We start from the raw sequence: 22,648 nt of genomic DNA, 5'->3' as shown, positions 1-22,648 counted from the left end.
AATACGGGAAGGAGAGAGAGAGAGAGAGAGAGAGACAGAGACAGAGAGAGATTACTTATGACCACTGGTGGGCTGTGATGGTACAGCATATGTCCCCCAAATAATTGTCAAAACACAAATATTATATAATATAATATATAATATAACATCAATAGGTATAACAAATATAATGTACAAAAAATGCATTTTTTTCTTTCAAACCTTGAAAAATGGGTTTACAAAATACTGTGTTCCATTATCCAAGCCAGAACATAATAGATTGCTTGACCATTCAAATAAACATGCTCTGAATAAGCCCGCAGCCCAATCATCTGACCAATTAGATGGTCAGAAGCCTTTCGGCAGCTGCGTTAAGTGGTCAGATGGGTGGGCCGTGAACGCTTTTAAGATTTTCAAGTGGGCCCTCATCCAGAAAAGGTTGAGAACCACCACAGTTGATAAAAAACACAAGGAGCTAAGAGAAAACAAAACAGAGGTATACAATAGATAACAAATAACGCTGATTCTGATTCAAGAGCTAAGGGGCGGTAGGAGAGTATACGAATAAAAGAAAAAGGAGGCTAAGGGAGTAAGGTAAAAATGAGATGGAGAACAGGGGAGGCAGATAGGAGAGAACAGAAAGCCATGGAGTCACTGTCCCTCTTGCAGTCGCCAGTCACACCTGCCAATGCTCATTTTTGTGACTATGCAACTGGAGCCAGAGTACTAGCTGCAAACCACAAAAATGACACTGGGAGACGTTACAATGCAAACCCATCAACCTACTGAGCACCGAGAGAGAGAGAGAGAGAGAGAGAGAGAGAGAGAGAGAGAGAGAGAGAGAGAGAGAGAGAGAGAGAGAGAGAGAGAGAGAGACAGAGAGACAGAGAGACAGAGAGACAGAGAGACAGAGAAGGAGAAGGGGGAGAAAAAGGTGGAGGTGAAATGTAAAGTAATTATGCATTGTTTGATACTGGACACGAGTAGAGTGATAGAGTTGATGGAGAAACAGGTAGAGTGATAGAGAAGATAGAAGGAGAAGTAGAAGGGATGACATGGGATTCATCGTTAAGATTCAAGCCCAGACACCACTATACACTATACTACACATCTCATCCCAGTCTTAGTATAGTGTTAGCAGTTTATTTTGGTTTGCGTGCGTGCGTGCGTGCGTGCGTGCGTGCGTGCGTGCGTGCGTGCGTGCGTGCGTGCGTGCGTGCGTGCGTGCGTGCGTTTCTGTATAGTGTTCTACCTGCGGAAGTCGAGCAGGGGTCGTGTGGAGGTGGGGATGCCGTCAGCAGGCCAGCTGAGCAGGTGGAACTGAGTCAGAGTTCTGGTCTCCTGGGTCTGGACATTCTTCAGGTAGAAACTACGCACTAAGAAGTCCTTACACCAGATATGCTCTGACACCAAGTTAACCTGACACATGCAAACACACACACACACACACACACACACACACACACACACACACACACACACACACACACACACACACACACACACACACACACACACACACACACACACACACACACACACACACACACACACACACACACACACACACACACACACACACACACACACACACACACACACACACACACACCCACCCACCAATGGATTGCTGTATTTATTTATTTTATTTTATTTTAGAAAATATCATAAAATGTTTGTTTTTTCTAAAATGGCTTACAGCATGGCACATGTTGTGAGCTTATAGCGCTGCCTTTTCACTATTTTTAAAGTGGTTCATTCATAATACATTTCTGTATGTTTGGGTCCCAAGAGAGATTAATTGGATTCAGCACATGATCTAACTGTTACCAATGTAGGGCTGCTGTGCCAAATGTCATGAATGTGGGGTTTTTTCCCCCAGCATAAAATTAGTTCAAAGACTCTCAGCCTTTTTAATTTCAAGGACCCCATCTGGATATATGCATTATAGGCCTGCATGGATGTCCATGTGATATGATTTATCTCCGGGACCCCAATCTACACTGCAAAAATCATCAGTGTTCATTTTACAAATGGAACCAAATGGTTCCTAACTCTCATTATTTAGCTGGGTACCCCCTGCAATGGCCCCTAAACAATAGTTCACCTTCACCAGAAAAAGGGGGTACAAATTATTGGCTACTCTAAAATAAATACATAATAATTCTTACAGTTATGAAAGGGGGGAGTTACCTCATAGATGTTGTAGAGAGAAGAGCCTTCATCAGGCCAGTAACGTTCACACTGCTTCACTCCGTCCTCCACCAGTGCGGTCATCATCACTATCACAGTACAACCATTCTCCCATACCATCTGGGGAACCATAACACACACGCATGCGCGCACGCACACGCACATGCACACATGTGCACACGCACGCGTGCACGCACGCACAGAAAACACAGGTGTTTACTGTTTAGACACACATTTTCAGACATTAAATAGAACACCTGTACACTGTATCATGTATAATGCTCCACAAATACACCTTTAATAGACAGGCAAAATGCAATTTCAATTAATTTACTATCCACAAGTGACAACAAGCACCATCTAGTGGATAGAAATTAAACATCGGTCGCCCCATTTACTAAAGAGAGACTAGAAAGTGATCCTCTTTTCAGACACAGAATAAAATAAAATAAATTAATACAAATTTAATTAAGGTAGTTATGTACTTTTTGATGGGCACTAGCCCCTCCTATGCCCAGTTGTCTGTTTGTGTATACCCCACATGGCTGCGGGAAGATATTTACACTTTTCCAGTAGGAGGTGCTGAACGTTCAGTAGGGGGTGCGCGCACGCCGCAAAATGTGCGTGCACGTGCCTCGTGCACGCGCATTTTCATGCGGAAAAGTTGCTTTTACTTTCCCTCTCCACACGCATGAGCAAACTGACACAGGCAATTAACCAGGATATGGCGTTGATACTGTGATACAGCATATTTATTAGGCCTACTAACAGAAATCTGTTTTGATTAAAATAATGATTATTTTTCGCCTCCTGTCCGAGGCGGGGCTGTGCCTGGGGGGAGGGGGTGCTCCAGCCCCCCCAGCACCCCTACTTCCCTCAGCCATGATACCCCAAAGAGAGGACAGGTGTGATTTTTTAATTATTAATTCAACACTTTTCAAGTTGATCACAGCATGAAAGACGACAGTAAATGGTTAACTTCTGCCAAGATGTTGAGCAATGACGTATCAAAACCGAAAGTAAAAACGCAGCCGTAAAACGGCAGAAGAACTTTATGACAGACCTCTGGAGCTGTTCTGTAAGACTGACCATGTGTGTGTTTGTCAGTTCTGCACTGAGTCAGACTACAAGTTAAATCAAATTGTATCTCTGAAAGAGGAATACAAATGAAATAATTAAGGATGCGGGGGAGAACACAGAGGCTGAAGTTCAGCAGATGATCCGGGAGAGACAACTGACGATTAAGGAGGTCAAACACTCAGTAGAGCTCAGCAGGAAAGATGCAGACAGAGAGATAGCAGACAGTGTGCACATATTCACTGCTCTGATCAGCTGTATTGAGAGAAGCCAGGCTGCAGCTCATTGATGTGTTTGAAGATAAGCAGAAAATAAAGCAGCTGGAACAGAAAATCACCGGGTTAAAGAATAAGCTCTGAGCTGAAGCAACTCTAACAAACTGAAGACCAACAAGTGTGTCACAGAGACATTAAGAAGAATCTCCCGATCCAGACAACACAGCAACATTCTACCCTTGTGTGTGTCTTACGAATACAAAGCTTCTGATCAGGAAGATATTACTATGAGGTATAGGTTAAAGGGAAGACTAAGTGGGATTTAGGAGTATCCAGAGAGTCCATCAACAGGAAGGGATCAATCACACTGAGGCCAGACAATGGTTACTGGATTATGTTAAATGGAAAAGACTCTGAGTACAATGCTAAAGCTGACCATCCTGTCCTCCCTGTAAGAGAGAAGCTCCAGAAAGTGGGAGTGTTTGTGGAATGTGGATTATGAGGAGGGTCTGGTCGACTTTTATGATGTGGAGGCCACAGTTCTCATCTCTTTCACTGACTGCAACTTCACTGAGAAACTCCATCCAGGCATCCACTCAGTCCATGTAAAAATGATAGTCGTTAAAACTCTGCTCTGATTAGATACTCCTTCCTATTATAAGGTACTCTTAGTTTGTATTTGTGGTACAATGGTACCATACACCATAGTTTTCACTGTCGGGAAGACACCTTGTATGTCCAAAGATATAAGTTTTAAATCTCTTGTAAATAATATTTAACACATTTTCATTGGTTAAATATAAAACTCATAGACCTCCCTATTTTGGGCCTGTCATCATAGGAGAATAACTTCCACATACAATTTATTTCAAGAAAAGCAACACTACGCATCGTGAGGCTGTATAGCCTGGCTACTTTCGAAACTTTAGCATGACACTGTCATACTGTATGACGAAGTAGGGCATTAATTCAACATGAAAAGTTGAAATGTGGAGATACGAGGTTTCTGCCCGACAGGGATGATATACATCTACTAAACTTGGTAGAGGGACATGGTACTGACCTGCCAGAAGTCAGCCACAGTGTGAGCCAAGGGTCCCTGGGTGGCAATGTAGGCTGTTAGGCGAGGGTCATGGTCAATCTGTAGATTGACAAGAAAAGAAAGATTAGTTGTTTTCAACACACTTTTGCCGAAAGTATTATACTAATAATACTACTATTAACTAGAACTGCACTCTGTCGACCGCTACGAACTTTCAAATCTCAGCCTCTCTGTAAAACATTGAAATTAAATTCTAAAGTCGGGTTATAACTGGCTGTCAATGGTGACGTAATTACAATTTGTTTCAATATTGGTTGGGTAACAGGTAACGTATGTATGTATACATGTATGTAACTTGAAAGTTGAAAGTACTACTGTGGTCGGCTGGCTTTTTTATGTGCGTATGCTCGGAGACCTACATACTGATGTTGATGGTGACGTAATTAAGATATATTTCAATGTCGGGTTATAACTGGCTGTCGATGGTGACGTAATTAGGATATGTTTCAGTGTCGGGTGAATTAAAGGTAATGTCTGTATGTATACATTTATGTAATCTGAAACCTATCTTTATTACGTCACCATCAAGAGCCAGTTATAACCCGGCATTGATACATATCTTCATTACGTCACCATCAATACCTACCAAGCATACACATGCATTCGTACCAGCACGACCACAATACTTGCACGCTCTGCTTGCGCAAGTAATAATAATATTAATACTACAACTACTACTACTACTACTACCACCACCACCACCACTACCACCACCACCACTACTACCACCACCACCACCAATAATAATAATAATAATAATAATTCATAATAATAATAATAATAATAATAATGCTTACGATGTTGCTGGCATTGATGTAGTCTTCCATATTCATATTATATATATTGGGGTCCTGATGCAACTTCAGCTTGACTCGAGAGTGATCATCTGGAGAGAACAAACACATTATTAATGTTTGTTTAGGGTAGTTATGATGCAATAATTAGTGTGGTTGCAGTAGGCAACCAGACTATAGTAATTGCCCGACTTTATATATACCACCATATAAACTTTTTAGGGACCCTGTGATGTCATTACATCATCATCATACATCATAAGTATGGTTCGGTGCAAACACACCTGCAATTTTCCCAAAATTGCACCTTTCTAGTTTGATGATGAGTCGCCATTGAGTCTCCTACCGGAGACTACGCCAGTAATCAAATTATTGGTTTAGGAATGCGACCAAAAAATAAATAAAATCTCCATGAATTCAAGGCTTCATATGAGGTGAGTAATCGATAGACAATAAGTCATTTTTTGGGTGTACTATCCCTTTAAACCAACTTGAATATAGGACATATTGAAAAGAATATTTTTGAAACATTTTAACAACACAAATCTCATATGGGGGGTCCTGGCATAAAATATTTTTCAGATTGGAGGTCAGAGGCCTAACAATTTGACATGAAAGAGTTTAAGACCCACAGCTCTAGACAGCATCCTTTGTGTGCAGTGATACAGAGACAAACAGGCACAGTAACAGTGGTATAAGCAGATACTAACAGGGCAGAGAATGGGCGTGTCTGTTCTTGTCCATGTGGCTCTGGGCCATGGTGACGGAACAGGGCTCCGCCTGGTAGGAACACAGGGCCTCCCACTCCTTCTGCAGGCGGTCCTTGTTACGCAGGTGGTCCTCCATGTACGTCTGAGGGAAGACAGGATGCAATGGAGAAAAACTGGACAACGCACACACAGTGAAATCCTCAGACATTATACTGAATGCAAAGAGAAGTGTCTTACGGCCAGATTATGTAGACCAGTTGATTTTTCGGAAGAAAAATCTGAAGTAGTCTGCAAGGTATTAGGAGGTGTTTTGGATTTTTTCTTTTTACATTACTGAATTTGCACATTCATGTATCTTCAGACTTGGAAAATAACTATCAGAATACAGAATATGCACAAAAGGGGTCGGCGGCAAATTACATATAATTTTGGGGCTCCTTGACATCAAACCACTGATATAGAAACATAGGTTTTTCAGGAAACTGTCATGATTTTAGAAAACATTTGTAGAATCAGCATCAGGTATTAATGGGTTAATGCAGCATTTTGCTCACCAGTATCATGTGACCAGTCGATATGTCCATGTTGGACTGTGCGGGCTCCTCGCTCCAGGAAGGGGTGGAGCTGTGGGTGGAGGAGGGGCTGTGCTGGGGCCCGTCGCTGAACTGGGAGGAGACGCTGCTGACGCGGGACGTGTCCGTCCCTCGTCGACCCCCTGCGCCCGCCGCCACAGCGGACGCCGCCACACTGGCCCCCACCCCGCAGTCCTGCCGGGACAGGGAGGACTTGGACGCCATGTGCTGCCGACACAACTCCTGAACGGGAAGACAACGCAAAAGACATATATCAGATGTCCCCTGATGGACCATATGGATCATATGGACTGAAACGTTTAATGTTTATTTTCCTTAATGTAATATTTTTGATAATGTGAACCCCCATAGCTGTGCTTTTAATGGGGATCCTTATAAATAATAAATAAATAAATAACTACTGCGCCATGAACCCTTTCTTAATGACCAAAACTAATTTGAATTTGGTCTCTCCTTTTCTGGACCCTAGCTTTAGAAAAACGCATAGGATGCTTGTATTTAGAGATTCAGCTAAATGTTCATACCACCCAATTGCTTACAAGTAGGCCTTCATAGACAGATTCAGGCTGTAGTTAACACAGCTGCCCTGAACACAGCTGGCAGGATGTTGACAGTATGGGCGCGTTCGGAAATACCGCACCGGAGCGCACTCGCCTATTAGTTTGCATTGCACAGTGCGCTCAGTGCGCTATTTCCGAACGCGCCTTTTATGTCTCCTACACTACAGTAGTAATAAACAAAGACTTGAAACCCTCATCGAATACCTGGTAGTCAAAATGTGTTTCGACTCCTCCCTCTGGTCCCAGACCAAGCTTGCCATTGGCCAGTTGCTGGGCGTGGTGCCTGAGACAAGCAATGGCCATAGCCGATACCAGCACTCCTCCGACGACTGCCATGGAGACGAGGGTGATGACCGTTCCGCTGGACCCCTGGGAAACCCGGGTGACCCGCGGGAGACCCTGTGCATCTGTCCTCTAGGAAGACCAGGACACAGACAGGACATGTTTCTATAGTGATCTTATTAGGTTCTCACTTTAACAAACAAAAAATCATCAACATCATACAGTTAAGTTGAGCAGCGATTGAGGAATACAAAAATATGAGGCTCATATTATTTTGCCATGTTAAAAGTGAAATTGTCCAGAATGCATGAATTCATGGATATTGGTGTTCTGGGCAGAAACTTTGTATCTACAACTTTTTATGTCACTATGGTTTGTCATAGCCTACTACAGTGTGACACAAAATGTTTTAAGTGAAAGTTTTATTTATATATTATTTTTAAATGTTTTTTTTGTGGCTTTCGCCTTTATTTCATTTTTTTATGGAGGGACAGACAGTAGGCTGACAGGAAATGGGGAGAGAGATGGGGGGGAAGACATGCAGTAAAGGCCATCGGGATCGGGAGTCGAACCCGCGGCACACTGCCAGACTGGATTGCCAGCCAAGGTGCCTGGACCACTGAGCCATGGCCCAGGCCTATTTATATATTGTTTATAATTATTATTATTTTTTACAAATATTTAACCAATGAAAAGTATTAAAAATAGCTTGTGATTATAACTATACACTAGATCCAGTGGAACACAGGTTTTGGACATACAAGGTTTCCACCCGACAGCTGGAACATGATATGCTGAATGTCAAATCTAAACATTTAATTTAAATCGCTTTTGAGACAAAACAACTTCCTGTTATTCCAGACACACATGCATGTATGTTACCCATTTTATTAACGCCATAGGGGTATGTCAGTGGCCTGCTAATGATCGCTCTCCTTATCTGTCCTGTGTGTTCCTGTCTTTTCTTTGTGTAAACAAATACTATGCTATCGCCGTCTCTAGCTACTGCAGTGTACACTCTTAACTGATATTGTATGTTCCCTTCAAAAGTTAAACTAAACGACACATTAAACTAACAAGTAGGCGGAACAACACTACTGACAAATTCATTTGAGCAGGGAAATAATATTGATCCAATTATCAATATTACCAATTATAAAGTTTTATAAATGGATTTCCTCTCAACTGTACAGTGAAGCAGTACACATCAGAATAAGTAGAAGACCTAACTGTGCCTTGACGTTAGCACAAATGCTTGACAGAAATGATATTATAAAAGCCCTTTCTATGGAACAATTGCACACTCGCCTTTGCAGAAGTAAAAAATATATCCGATATTTTTTTTATCAGAGCTGCATTGATTAATGGCAAAATATTCTGTAGTTTTGGGTGTTGAGAGGCGCTAAATCTCATCAAATGGTAGTCCGTGGCTCAAATGCTGAATAAATCATGGGCCTTGATATGAAAAGGGTTTAAAACCATTAATATTATAATATGAACAAACAAAATCCTGACTACGGATAAGGAGTTGAAGATGGATGGATGGATGGATACCTATACACAATTCCAAAATAAATATGAATATTAAAATGTATTTCTTTAGTATCCATATAAAGGTAATAGTTTCCATCTTAAGATGATCACATTCTGACAACAAACACGACTATGTCAATACCGGCTTAAGATGACATTCTGCTAAATATCACACGTACAGATTCAATCGTTCTCAGGCAGGTTGATCCCAGTACAAAGCTGGCTTCCCACGTCTGTGTGTGTGTGTGTGTGTGTGTGTGTGTGTGTGTGTGTGTGTGTGTGTGTGTGTGTGTGTGTGTGTGTGTGTTTGTGTGCGAGCGCGTGTGGAGATAATGGGAGTAATGACGCCTGTGACTGTTGTCATAGCAGCCGGAGTGGGGGGTTTGGAAAAGATCAGGTGCCATGGCAACCGGTGGAATGCTATGGGAGGTCGCCTTGGTGATGTGCAGTGGCCACTTACACTCCAGGTGGTGGCAGAGACACACACGCACGCACGCACGCACGCACGCACGCACGCACGCACGCACGCACGCACGCACGCACGCACGCACGCACGCACGCACGCACGCACGCACGCACACACACACACACACACACCTACGCACTAACATAATTTTCCATTATAAAGCCCAGTAGACAGAAGGAAACCCACAGCAGTAATATAAATGTCATGCCTCCTCTGCCCTGCCAGTTCTGCTGTGGTTTAACCTTAATCCACAATCCACAACCACAGGAGAGGAAAAAACAACAACAACAACACAACCACCCTGGCCTTTTAGTGATCGAGAACCTTTTGAATATTAGCTGTGCTGACCAGAGATTAAATGGACAATATATATAGATTTTGCCATTCAACACAGTAAAATCGTCCGTGTTCATATGAATGGAACCAATGGCCCTTACACACGCACGCACGCACGCATGCATGCACGACACACACACATGAACACACGCACGCACACGCACACGCACAGACTGCAAAGATTAGCACCTGCTAGGCAGTGGCTTTCAAAAAAAATTATGAACACGATCTTGCTCATTAAGCACATCATCATCATCGTCATCACCACACATAATTAGTCCTCCTTGCTCAGCAGTGTTGCTTGTTCAGTTTGGCATACCCCGCTGTTTGCATGTTCACACCAGGTTTCATATGTAACACTACAATGTTTCCTGTGGCACATATAGCAAAAGCCTGAGTACCACTTTCACTCTTAAAAATGTAAGGATGGGGTGCCGTGATTTTTGTACTTTTTCTGTTTTGTATCTGTCTATGTCTATGAAGTTAACATTACTCTCATTCTAATAGACCCCCAGGTGTGGTTAGAATATTCAAATAGGCTATGTCTTCCCTGTGTATTTTTGGTTTCTTCAAGAAAGCTGAAAGCATTTGAGTCAAAATAAGGCCCAATTGAAAATACACCATTTTTGTGACATCATAACTCTAACCCCTCCCCTACCACCTCCCCCATTATCATACAACATTAATACAATAATACAACAATAATAATCAAAATCTACAAAGTAACTAGTAACTAAAGTTTTCAAATAATTGTAGTGAGGTAAAAGTACAATATTTGCCTCTGAAATGTAGTGGAGTAGAAGTAAAAGTACTGAAAATTTGACAAACTCAAGTTAGGTATAAATTGTAAGTACAGTAAATGTATAGTTACTTTCCACCACTGCACAGTAGTACAACTCACCACATCTAAGACAGACCCTCATCCTCAACAGCTCCTGGTGTTCTGTGGAGTCTGAGCAGTTTCACTCCATACCCATCCAGTCATCTAGACCTGACTAAACTGAATTCTGCCGCATGCCTTCAAACATCAGGCATCTGTACTGAATCGTCAAACAAGTCACCGTAAAGTCGCTAAGCTATGACCAAGAGACTCCAGCACTGTAGAATCTGTACAACACGTATGGCTGCAGAGCATGGAATCACAGGTGTGGAACAGAAAGTGGATATAGCTCCTGAAACTATTTTCTGTGAAGAAAGCGTGAGAGCCTGTCCGGCCGGCTAAAGCCCTCCTGATCAGAGTAAGTATAAGTGAGAAGAGGAAGGAAGACGTGCATGAAGACACTCAAGACAGGCATGATTTAACTTTGTGTTTCCCTGACAACTGCGCCATATGTAGCCAGGGGGAGAATTTGGGAGGGCAGGGATCATATTCACACAGTTTCCCACCCAACGAGCCTGGCATAAGAGCAAAATGGCTGATATGTGTGAACTGTCAATGTCAAATATGTGTGTGTGTGTGTGTGTGTGTGTGTGTGTGTGTGTGTGCGTGCGTGCGTGCGTGCGTGCGTGCGTGCGTGCGTGCGTGCGTGCGTGCGTGCGTGCGTGCGTGCGTGCGTGCGTGCGTGCGTGCGTGCGTGCGTGCGTGCGTGCGTGCGTGCGTGCGTGCGTGCGTGCGTGTTTGTGTACCTCTCCCACACCAGTCTGCACGATCTTCAGGCCGGTCTCAGACTCCAGAAAGTTCTTCTCAGATACTGTAAATAAGACCATAAGCAAACACACACAAATAAATGACATAAACTGTTTTTGTTGTTGTTTTGAGGTGTGAAAAAGAGAAAACTTTTTCAATTGTGAGTCATTTGAGTTTCATCTCTCCATCCTGGTTGACAGGCAGAGGTCCACCACTGTCCTCCTCATCGCTGACATTTTACTGTTACCAAACACATTGTGCTGCACGTTCTGACCTCTGAATGTGTGTGTGGGGGCGTGCACAAATGAGAGACAAAAAGCTTACCATTTTTGTATGTGTGACTGTGTGTATGTGTGTGTGTGTGTGTGTGTGCGTGCGTGCGTGCGTGCGTGCGTGCGTGCGTGCGTGCGTGTCTCACCAGCTTTAGCAGCCACCGCAGCAGCAGTCATGTTCTGTTCATTCTGACGGATACGAAATGTCAATGCAGGACCCACCACACTGGAAACACACGCACACGCACACACACACACACACACACCATTCCATGTGAATTTCCCGAAATATTATTTTTAGTCGTGCCAAACTTCAATCATAATTCATTCAAATAAGTTCTGGATCGACTGAGTTCCACCCAGTCGATCGGAGTTTTCAAATCCCTACTCAAAACCCATCTGTTCTCCCTTGCATTTAATTGCACTTGAGTTCCTTTGTTCATTTTTATTGTTGCTCCTTGTTCAGCACTTTGGTCGGCCTTTGGCTGTTGGAAATTTGATTTGATTTGATTTGATTTGATTTGATTTGATTTGATTTGATTTGATTTGATTTGATTTGATTTGATTTGATTTGATTTGATTTGATTTGATTTGATTTGATTTGATTTGATTTGATTTGATTTGATTTGATTTGATTTGATTTGATTTGATTGCACCTTCACAGACACTCCCTGAGGCCTCATTCACACGTATCAAACACCAATCAAGCAAATGTTTGTTTTTTGTTTTTTTAGGCCACCACAATGCCAATTTTCCAATGCGAGTCAAATGGTTTGACCAAACATTTTTGTTTGATCGGGGGGGAGGGGCAGAACACCACCAGCAATCAGCAATCAAACACAAATGTTTGGTCAAACCATGTGACTCTCATTAGAAAAGCATTGTGGCCTAAAACAACGTGCTTGATTAGTGTTTACTGTTTGATTAATTTGCTTGATTAGTGTTTGATACGTGTGAATGAGGCCTAAAGCTTACACCGTTGCGCAAGGGTGTCGCTTGTCAAAAACTAATTAGCATAGCTTGTAGATCAGTTCTTTTTGACAAACGACACTGTCATACTACAGAGTATAAATGAGGCTTTACACACAATGGAAGTGATGTTACCTGATGTTGATGAAGCTACTGGTGCTCAGGTTTATTTTGCCGGCTAGCTGCTCCAGCAGTTTGACTCCGTCATACAGTGTCAGAGGTCTAGACGGGGACAGGAAAACCACTGTTAACATACTGCACTCATTCTACTCAGAAAAGGGATGCAATAGTTAATCGAAGTAATCGATTTAATCGATTATCATAAACAAAATATATATATGGTGGGTGTATATCGGTTGTCTTTATAGTTATGTCTGAATCATAGTGACATGACTCGGACCCAAAGGTGATCAGGCTTTCTCTGTAGCTGCACCTACACTTTGGAACGATCTTCCATTCCACATCAAGGCTAGCCCCACCCTGGAGATGTTTAAATCCAACTTGAAAACACACCTTTTTAGGTTAGTTATTGTTTTATTGTTGTTCACTGTTTTGGTTGTTATTTTGTTTGCTTGGCCTGTTTTATTATTGTATTACATGTTCTAATAATTATTGCACTGAGGATAGACTACGGTCTACCGTTTTTTTGGAAATCACTTTGGGTCAACTGCTGTTGTTTTTAAATGTGCTATATAAATAAAATTGACTTGACTTGACATGCCTATGAGCTTATTGGGTTTGCTTATCTGAGTCATAGTGACATGCCTATATCTGGGCGTATTGGGTTTGTTTCTTGTTGTGTCAGAGTGACGTGGCCATGGTCCGGAAGGTGGGCGATAGGTGTGAGGGTCGTGTAGCGGCCAAAACCTCTAGTACTGTATGGGCGTATCGGTTTTGTTCATGGTTCTGTCTGAGTCTATCAGACAGCTGTCAACAGCTGTATGCCAGAATAGATTATATTATTATACTACAGTAATAACATTATATTTGTGTCAGTCTCACCTATTTCACTACAAAAGGTGTTGCAACTACTGTACACTGCAAATGCGAGAGTAAAAATGGATGCGTAATCAAATACTTTCTACAATTTTCTAAATTACAGATCCACTGGCTCCTACACATTGTGATGCAACGCGTTGTGAGTTTGTAGATTGGCTATTGTCGTTTCCAAGTCTAGGAATAAAAGGAATAAAAAGAAGAGGTGTGAGTGCTCACCTCTGGTTGGTGACTATGTAACCATACTCTTCTTTGATTCCAGGCCCCTCGTCCAGTGGCAGCCCCTGGTCCTTCAAGACTTGCCTGACCTCTGTGGGGACCGCCTGGGGGAGTTGAGGGTGGACAGAGGGTACTAGGCTGGGGCTCTTGGCTGGTGCGGGTGCTGGAGCTGAAGCTGGCACAGTGGAGGCGGCAGGCGGCACGTCAACAGCACCACTTTGCGCTGTGGCAGGCTTTGCTGGCACACTTGACACTTTGTCTGTTTTTAATCGCTGGGTCTGCGAAGAAGCAGGTGACTTGTCAGCGTGACAAAATGGCGAGTGCGCCATCATCGACAGTGTTTAAAGATGGATGCCAGCTTACCTCTTTGAGGGATATGAGGTCTTTCTCATATGGATCTGAAAGGTTACACAGACATCACTATCATCATCATCATGCTATAGTGTCATAAAACAAACAAACAAAATCTAATTACAAAGTGAATCAATCAAAATAACCGTGCTAAAAGACAGTCCAAGTTAATTCTAAGTAATTCTAACTAGCGTCCCCAGTGGGAATCAAACCTAGGACCTTCTAGCTGTGAGGCGACAGCACTACCGACTGTGCCACCGTGACCCAAAATCTTCTTCATTCTATCTCTGAGCTATACGGTAATCCTATCCATTGAAGATTGTTATTGTTTAAAGTTTCAGGGGTCAAGGTCATCAATCAAAGGTCATTAATCAAAACCACTCAAGATAAGACACATTTTTACTATTATAGACCAATAGCAACGCACATAATTACAGTCTTTCGTTTTGCAACAAGACCTTTGATCTCAAGTGACTTTGAAAGGTCAATAAACATTGATTTTGACATGTGACACAGAAAAAGACCTCATTCTTACGTTCATTCTGAGAGTGTACGAATTTAACCATTCCACGTGTACACTCGCAGAGTGAAATCAGGAATTGATTTCAACGATGCAGACAAGACTTACGTGTGTTGTCAGCCTGCGTGAGCTGAAGTATGAGGGCCAGCCGGTACAGCTGCTGCTCACTCAGTTCTCTGGGCTTGACTCCATACCTCTCCAACACATTGTACATCCTCTGTTGCAAGTCATCTGATACACCACAGCACATACAGCACATGTCATAATCTGGGCTGTCCAGTTGTTTTGTGTTAAAAAGGTAAAACAAACTATAGCCATTGGAATGTGCCAAAGCCAGAATGGGGCTTGAGTAAAAGCATATGTGCAAAGTAAATGCAGTGGTGGAAAGTAACTAAGTACACTTACCTAAGTACTGTACTTAAGTACAATTTTGATGTATTTTTTACTTTACTGGAGTATTACTCCACTACATCTCCGATACAAATATTGTACTTTTACTCCACTACATTTATTTGAAAACTTTAGTTATACACTAACCACTTCAGCCCTAAATACATTTCCACAAGCCCACAATGTGATACACATTATGAGCTTGTAGATCTGCTATTTGCGAATTATTTGAATACATTTTTATACATTTGAAACGTTGAAATGGAACTGAAATGAAATTAAATGCACAATGAGTACTTTTACTTTTGGTACTTTTGGAAATATATTCTGATGCCATTACTTTTGTACTTTTACTCTAGTACATTTTGAATTCTGGACCTTTACTCGTAATAAAGTATTTTTATATTGCAGTATTGATACTTTTTCTTAAGTATAACATTTGAGTACGTTTTTCACCACTGAGTAAATCTGTGGTTCCCAGGGTCCGGGGACCCCTAGGGGTCCTTGAGAGAGTTCCAGGGGATCCCCAGCTAAGTGATAGTTAGGAACCAAATAACTCAGAGAGTGTACAAATGGAACCAAATGGACCCTAACGGGCCCATTTGTACACTCTCCGAGTTAAATTAACAGTGCTTTTACAATATAAATTGGGGTCTCAGAGATAGAAATGCCATTAAATGGGGGTCTGTAGCCTAATGCATATCAAACTGGGGGTCCTTGAAATTAAACGGGTTGAGAATCACTGCTAGAGCCGTAACAAATCTTCTCTTATGGGGGTCCCTGGCATATCTTTTCAAATGGGGGTCGGTCTGCGGGCTAATTAGCGTCAATTTGGGGGTCCTTGACATGAAAAGGTTTGGGAACCACTGAAGTAAATGACACACAGCATGAACACATGCAGTAACTCTCACCGTTGAGTCCAGACACAGGGCTGTAGTCTTGAGGAATCTTCTTATGCTGAGGCTGGGGCGGCTGTTTGGCTGCAAAACCAACTCTCTCCTCCAGGGTGTAGTCTTCCACATAGTCAACCGGCATGCGTTCCAGGTCCTCATAGTAAGGTAGGTCTGCTCACAGCATAATGGCAAAGGCTGTAGTTCTCTCTCTCTCTCTCTCTCTCTCTCTCTCTCTCTCTCTCTCTCTCTCTCTCTCTTTCTCTCTCTCCCTCAGAGCGAGGGAGAGAGAGAACTTGAGAGAAATTGGTGACCTGCCGAAATAATGTGACCATCTTGTGGACTTCACATAACTTGCATGGATGTCTATGTGGCCTAAATACAGCTAGGTTGTGACCGAGTGTGAGTGAGCAAGTGGCTGAGATTTGGGGTATTGGAATTCATCTTTCTCTCTCTCAACTATTCTTCAAAGCTAGTGTTTTGAAGTGTTTTGGATTCACCTGCAGGTGTCAGGGGAGCTGGCCCTCGTTGGCGAGAAGAGGGCTGTGCAGACGCCAGGTACAGAGACATGGCTTCCTGCAACAACTGCCTGTCACGCTCCCGCTCTCTCTGATTGGTCTGGGACCGTGGTGGGGGCCGGACATAGCCTCCTCCTCCTCCTCCAATGGGATGAAGGGATCTCTCTACCTCATCCTGGTATCTGTGCTATGACAGATAGAGAGAGGGTACGGTGATGTGTGCGTGCATATACGTGCATGGATGGATTAAAAAAAACATTCAAACAATTTAATTATCATAATCCATTTCAAAATTATTCCAATATGTCTTATTTTTTACTCCAATAATTATTAGATAATAATAATTAGATTACATCTTAAAGGGCCACTTCACTCACCCCTTTTGCAACCAGATCTTATTTGAATGATGTTTGAGAGACAAGAGACACTTTCCTGGGGTTTTTATGTGGGTAATTTGTGTTTTTAGATATTTTAGTATTTCAAAGTGTCTGTGATGTCATGGACACCGGTCTCACTGTGACTGCTGGATTACTACAATGACCATAATGCTTTGCTGCACTCCCCCCACCTTGTGGAGAGGGAGAGGGCTGACTTACTGAGACAACATGTAGTCCAGGAAGCAAGTGAGACCTGCAGTGTCCATGACATTACTGGGACTTTGATATGCTAAAATATCTAAAAACACATATTACACACAGAAAAACCCAGGGAATATTTTTCTTGTCTCCCAAACATCATTAAAATAAGATCTGGTTGCAAAGGGGTTGAAGTGGCCCTTTAAGGCCAAGGGCCCCCATTGGATCCGTGTGTGTGTGCGTGTCCGTCCGTCCGTCCGTCCGTCCGTCCGTCCGTCCGTCCGTCTGTCCGTCTGTGTGAGTACCTGGGGATATGCGTATGGGTCCATGGAGGCAGCATGCATGCGTAGCGGGGACTGAGGAGGCTCCACAACCATGTAGTCCAGATAGCTGTCAGGGGGAGGCATGGGCCCTGACTTGGAACTGTGGTGGTGGTTGTGCTGCTTGGACCTGGCAACACAGAAAACAAGAGTGGATAAGGAAAGAGGAGGGACGGGGAAGCAGGGTTAAAAAAATTCTGTATGAAGGAGTGGACACAAATAGAACACTTTCCTGGGGTCTTTTTGTGTGTAATATGTGGTTTTAGATATTTTAGATTTTTTCAGTGTCCATGATGTCACAGACAGTGGTCTCATTTCCTTCCTGGACTACATGGATGGATGTGTGGATGGATGGATGGATGGATGGATGGATGGATGGATGGATGAATGAATGGATGGATGGATGGATGGATGGATGGATGGATGGATGGATGGATGGATGGATGGGCTGATGGATGGATGGATGGATGCGTGGATGGATGGATGGATGGATGGATGGATGGATGGATGGATGGATGGATGGATGGATGGATGGATGGATGGATGCGTGGATGGATGGATGGATTGATAGGATGATTAACATCAAATTTTAAGTTGATTAAAATGCGTATTGCCTTACTGAGGGAAAGAAGAGGATGTGGAAGATGAAGAGGCCTTGGAAGGGCGTGTGGTGTGAGGAACTCTCTTCAGCTCCTTGGACACAATGTACTGGGTGATGTCATCCTGCCAGGACAGACCTGCACGCACGCACGCACGCACGCACGCACGCACGCACGCACGCACGCACGCACGCACGCACGCACACACACACACAAAACACATCTTCTATAGGAGTGATTCTCAAAGTTTTTCTATGCATTGATTAGGCCATAGACCCCATCACTCTGAGAGTGAAGTGCGGTCCCCAGACCACAGTTAAAGAACCAGTGTTATTTGTCACATCTGCCCTGTGCAATTATTGAATGCAAATCCGTGACAGCTCTACTGATTGAGAATAAAAGACAGAGAGGGAAACAGAGAGCTCTGTGACATCAATACTCCTTCAACATTTCAGTGGGATTCCTCCAGTGTCTTAGACTTATCGCAGCCTGCTGCTTTCATGAAGCCTCCAGGGGAACTGGCGGAGGTGGCAGTCAGGAATCACATTCACTTCTACTCATGAAGTTTAAAAATACATTATATCATAATTATATTATATAGAAACTTGTTTTTTAAGTGTAAGTCTCGAGTGATTCCCACATAACACCATATGAACCAATCTAACCCTGGTTAATGTTTTTCTAAAATGTTCAAAAGATTTTTCAAGATATTTAAAACACTTTCAAAGGTTTTCGAAAATAGATCTGCTATTCTCGAATAGCTGAAGTATAAAATAGGGCTTATACGTAACATAATATTAGTGCATGCTTTTCACTACATCAAGCATGCTTTTTGAGAACCTTACCTTTTGACATGAGCTGTTTGAGGACCTCCTGCATCCTCTTCAGAACTGGAACAGTCGCCTGATAACGGACCTGGTCCTGCTTTGAGGTCCGACACTGACCGAATAGCCCATCTGAAACACACACGCGCACGCACAAGCACACGCACACGCACACAGTCACACACATGCACACACATGGTATCAGGGTCAGCATCATTAGTATCATTGATGTTAATGTTCTGAAACATTATAATTTTGGTCCTTATTTTCACTAGCTTACTCGGGAACGATGCAAGTCGAGAATGATTCAAGTTGGAAATGCATGCTCGACCCGGTTATGCAATATGCCCGTTGTACCCATGGTCAGAGAGTACCTGTCTGTCTGTCTGTCTGTCTGTCTGTCTGTCTGTCTGTCTGTCTGTCATATTGATGGCATCAGCGTACTCCATATATGGGGATATGCGGTTCTAATGATATTGAAGATCATCTGATTCGACCAACTTCTTCAGTGGCACATCACTCCTATAACTCAACACTCAACTGCAGATCTTTCACATTAACAAATGTCTCACACACATCATGTTCTTGTGTTACTTTTGTTTTGTGCTGAGCAACCTGTAATTTACAGTATGTTGTGCTTGTGTATTCTTACCTGTTCTGTTATGAGTAGGCAAGCATGAAACTATCTGCAAAATAGTCATGACTAATAGCTCTAGCCTACACTAGTGAGTCATAGTTTCTGACTAAAATCTTAATGATTTGGTTCTGTTTTGGTACTTTTTTTTAGGTTCTTTAGGTTTTTCAAGCAACATAATGATTTAATTGTGCATAACCTGCTCTTCTTTATTCATCTTCTTTTGTTTTGTAAGTTGAAGTGTGAAACTACTGTCATGAGTTTTGTATAATAACATATACAGTAAATTATACTGTGTATATATGTATACTGTATACTGGTGTATATAATAACTAAGTATGTGTATTGTGTACTGCGTGTGAAGATAAAGATCAAAGAAGGCTTGTTTGATTTTAAATCCCCCAGTGGTGCAGACAATATAAAGGAAAGAAAACAAAAAAATATATAATTACCGCATTTCTTTCTTTGAGCAAGGCAAAGAAACAAATGACTAATGTGTCGACTCTCAGGTCTTCATCAGCGTATATGTACAGTGTCGGTTTGTTTTGTGGCCCTTACAGGTCCATTTGGTTCCATTTGTATAACTTTGTACAGGTGATAGGAGAAGCATATTCTTTATCTCTACAAATACACATAATGCAGATGGCGTTGTGACTTGTGAGACACAGGGTGTTTGTGAGAGGCGCGTACTTCTGAAAAGGCACCCCCTTCATCTCAGAGTTTTTCACACTGAGACCTCAATGAGCCGAGAAAATGAGATGTATTCCCAGACTGAAATGGATTCGGGCGTGAGTACATGACGTGCTTTTTATTGGTGCATCGATGAATCACCAGCAGACAGCCGCTAGCAGACAAACAGCACACAGCTAAATCTACCATAATGCTTTCATTACAGGAAACACTATGTCTAGTGGTTCCTGTTGTGAAGTTACATACATCTTCTGTCACATTGGGTGTTGCTGTAATTCTGGTAGTGTAAATGTCCCTGCAGGCAGTGGCACTGCAGGACCTATTTCATCATTTCTGGGTTCTATTTTGATTCCTTTGGTGACACAGAAGTGTTGGTGTCGTAACTTATTATTCACAGGTCACTGTGGGGGGAGCAAAATAAACACGCACGCACGCACACACGCAGGTACAGGTACAGATATTATGGTGAAATTAATCAAAATAGCCATTCTTGTACATTCTTTTTATGTATTTACTTTCACAATTCACATGTAATAAATGGTGAAGATGACCTATACATCATTTATTTAGGGACCCCCTCAAGGACCCCTAGTGCACAGACCCCACATTGAGAACCACAGATGTACACTTCTATACAGATGCTGGCTCGATCTCAGTCAGTCAGTCCGTCCGTTTTGCAGTAAATGTGAGTGTTAAATAGTAAACCTTGTCCCCCTTGGGACTGAGTGAAGACTGAGTCAGGTCTAAGAATAGCTAAAACAGAGGTGAGCTGAAGGAGGAAGGAGGAAGAACAGAAAATTAATGGAAAGGAGACGGGGGTGCTGAACAACTATTTCTGTCCAGGTTGAACCGCCGACGAATAACACTGTTATGCTTTATTGCATGCCGGCATCACACGCCACAACTAGCTGATCTAAAAGTTGTGAATGGCAGATCAACTGTTTGCGGGATGCGACACCGGTCACCATCACTCTCAGCCACCACAAGGCAACAATATTTTTATTTTTTTTTATTTATTTTTTTTACAATTCGACATTAAAATTAAAATACTTTCTCTTCAGATCATGTGTTTGAACTGTGGGGAAACGAATGCTGGCAGTCCAGTCAGATGCTCTCTACTGTACTGTACATGCATGTTGCATGAATGTTTGATGAAGTCACCTCCCTGCAGCTTTCAATGCATATCTTAAAAAAGTAAAGTACATAAAGTAAAAATTATTTAGGAACTGGTTACATATTGTTTCTGTAGTATAGAAAGCTCCTAGCTATCTCCATATTTTTATTGAACTGTTTGTGTTTTTGTAAATTTTCGTAAATTTTGTAAATTAAAATGTAATTCTACGTCATGTATCAAACTACTTGATACAGAATAATGGGAAAATTCAAAAAGTTAATCCCGGCTGGCCAGGGAGTGTACAGAATCGTAATACCGTAGTTAATACCGTACTTGTATTACGGGGGGCTCAAGACTTGTTATGACATTTTTATGTTATGACATTTTCCCCTATCTCCTGGCCTAAATATAGTTGATCTACTCGCCTGTACAAGCTCACAACGCATCACATTGTGAGCTTGAACTTAAACCGTGTATACTTTGTTGACTAGGGTCCCTCAGCTGCTCCTTTTTTCAGCTCAATATCAATGTTATTTGTAGAGAAAATAGCTGCTATTTTCAGCAAACGTTCGCCTCAGGCTAGGGATGCTAGGGTTCAGCACAGGGACTATATCACCACTAATTAGTCGCTGGTGTCACCCAACAAACAGCCATGAGACAGAGGTGAGTCCATGCATTCTACGGTGCAGGAGGTGTGACAATCCTCCAGTGGGCCAGTGTTGCCGCAGCTAATGAATACCCAGCCAAGTGAAACAGCCTGTTTTCTATTGATTTTTGCCTTTTTCCCACAAAGTGTTCTATAATGTAATCAAATTGAGAGACGTAATGGATTATTAAGGCTGTGATTGTCAACCTTAAACACTATGGGCTGTTAGTCTCAAATGGATTTATCTTTCAACGCAAAACGTATTTTGCATGTAAACAAACAATTAAAATGTATTTTATGTTTCTAGCCCATTGGTATGTGGTTGGTTACGTAAAATGATCAGAATTGCTTTTGAACATACATATTTCTACAATAATCCATGGCAGGCATAGCGGTCCTGCGAATGTAGCCTGACAGCCTGAGTGTTGCGGGTTCGCATCCCGATCCCGACAACCTTTGCTGCGTGTCACTCCCCATCTCTCTCTCCATTTCATGTCAGTCTTATACATAAAGGAATAAAAAGCCCAAAAAAGGTTAAAAAAATTAAATAAAATCGCATCACATTTTGAGCTTGTGGATCTGCTACTTTGTTTTGTTTTGTTTCTGCCCGACTACAACGATGTGTAAAGAGAGATTTCTCATTATGTATAAGTT

General features: G+C 42.3%; 1 protein-coding gene across 1 annotated transcript in view; it reads right to left on the bottom strand.

Annotated features, from left to right (window-relative positions):
* The window catches only part of ptprna (protein tyrosine phosphatase receptor type Na), a 39,362-nt gene that overhangs the window by 8,847 nt on the left and 7,867 nt on the right, over window positions 1–22,648 (bottom strand). The window contains exons 3-20 of the mRNA XM_079518526.1: window positions 18,932–19,042; window positions 18,107–18,224; window positions 17,473–17,617; window positions 16,575–16,779; window positions 16,096–16,248; window positions 14,903–15,025; window positions 14,287–14,321; window positions 13,924–14,201; window positions 12,844–12,930; window positions 11,886–11,965; window positions 11,467–11,531; window positions 7,428–7,637; window positions 6,625–6,885; window positions 6,071–6,212; window positions 5,364–5,452; window positions 4,528–4,605; window positions 2,173–2,292; window positions 1,232–1,398 (exon numbers count right to left, since the gene is read on the bottom strand). Of these exons, the coding sequence (XP_079374652.1) occupies window positions 1,232–1,398; window positions 2,173–2,292; window positions 4,528–4,605; window positions 5,364–5,452; window positions 6,071–6,212; window positions 6,625–6,885; window positions 7,428–7,637; window positions 11,467–11,531; window positions 11,886–11,965; window positions 12,844–12,930; window positions 13,924–14,201; window positions 14,287–14,321; window positions 14,903–15,025; window positions 16,096–16,248; window positions 16,575–16,779; window positions 17,473–17,617; window positions 18,107–18,224; window positions 18,932–19,042 (2,467 nt within the window). The remainder of the gene's footprint in view (window positions 1–1,231; window positions 1,399–2,172; window positions 2,293–4,527; window positions 4,606–5,363; window positions 5,453–6,070; window positions 6,213–6,624; window positions 6,886–7,427; window positions 7,638–11,466; window positions 11,532–11,885; window positions 11,966–12,843; window positions 12,931–13,923; window positions 14,202–14,286; window positions 14,322–14,902; window positions 15,026–16,095; window positions 16,249–16,574; window positions 16,780–17,472; window positions 17,618–18,106; window positions 18,225–18,931; window positions 19,043–22,648) is intronic.

Source organism: Electrona antarctica (genome assembly GCF_951216825.1).
Source record: "Electrona antarctica genome assembly, chromosome: 13".
In the NCBI taxonomy this organism is placed as follows: Eukaryota; Metazoa; Chordata; class Actinopteri; order Myctophiformes; family Myctophidae; genus Electrona; species Electrona antarctica.
Note: the sequence above shows the minus strand (reverse complement) of the source record. Positions and strands in the feature narration are given on the sequence as shown.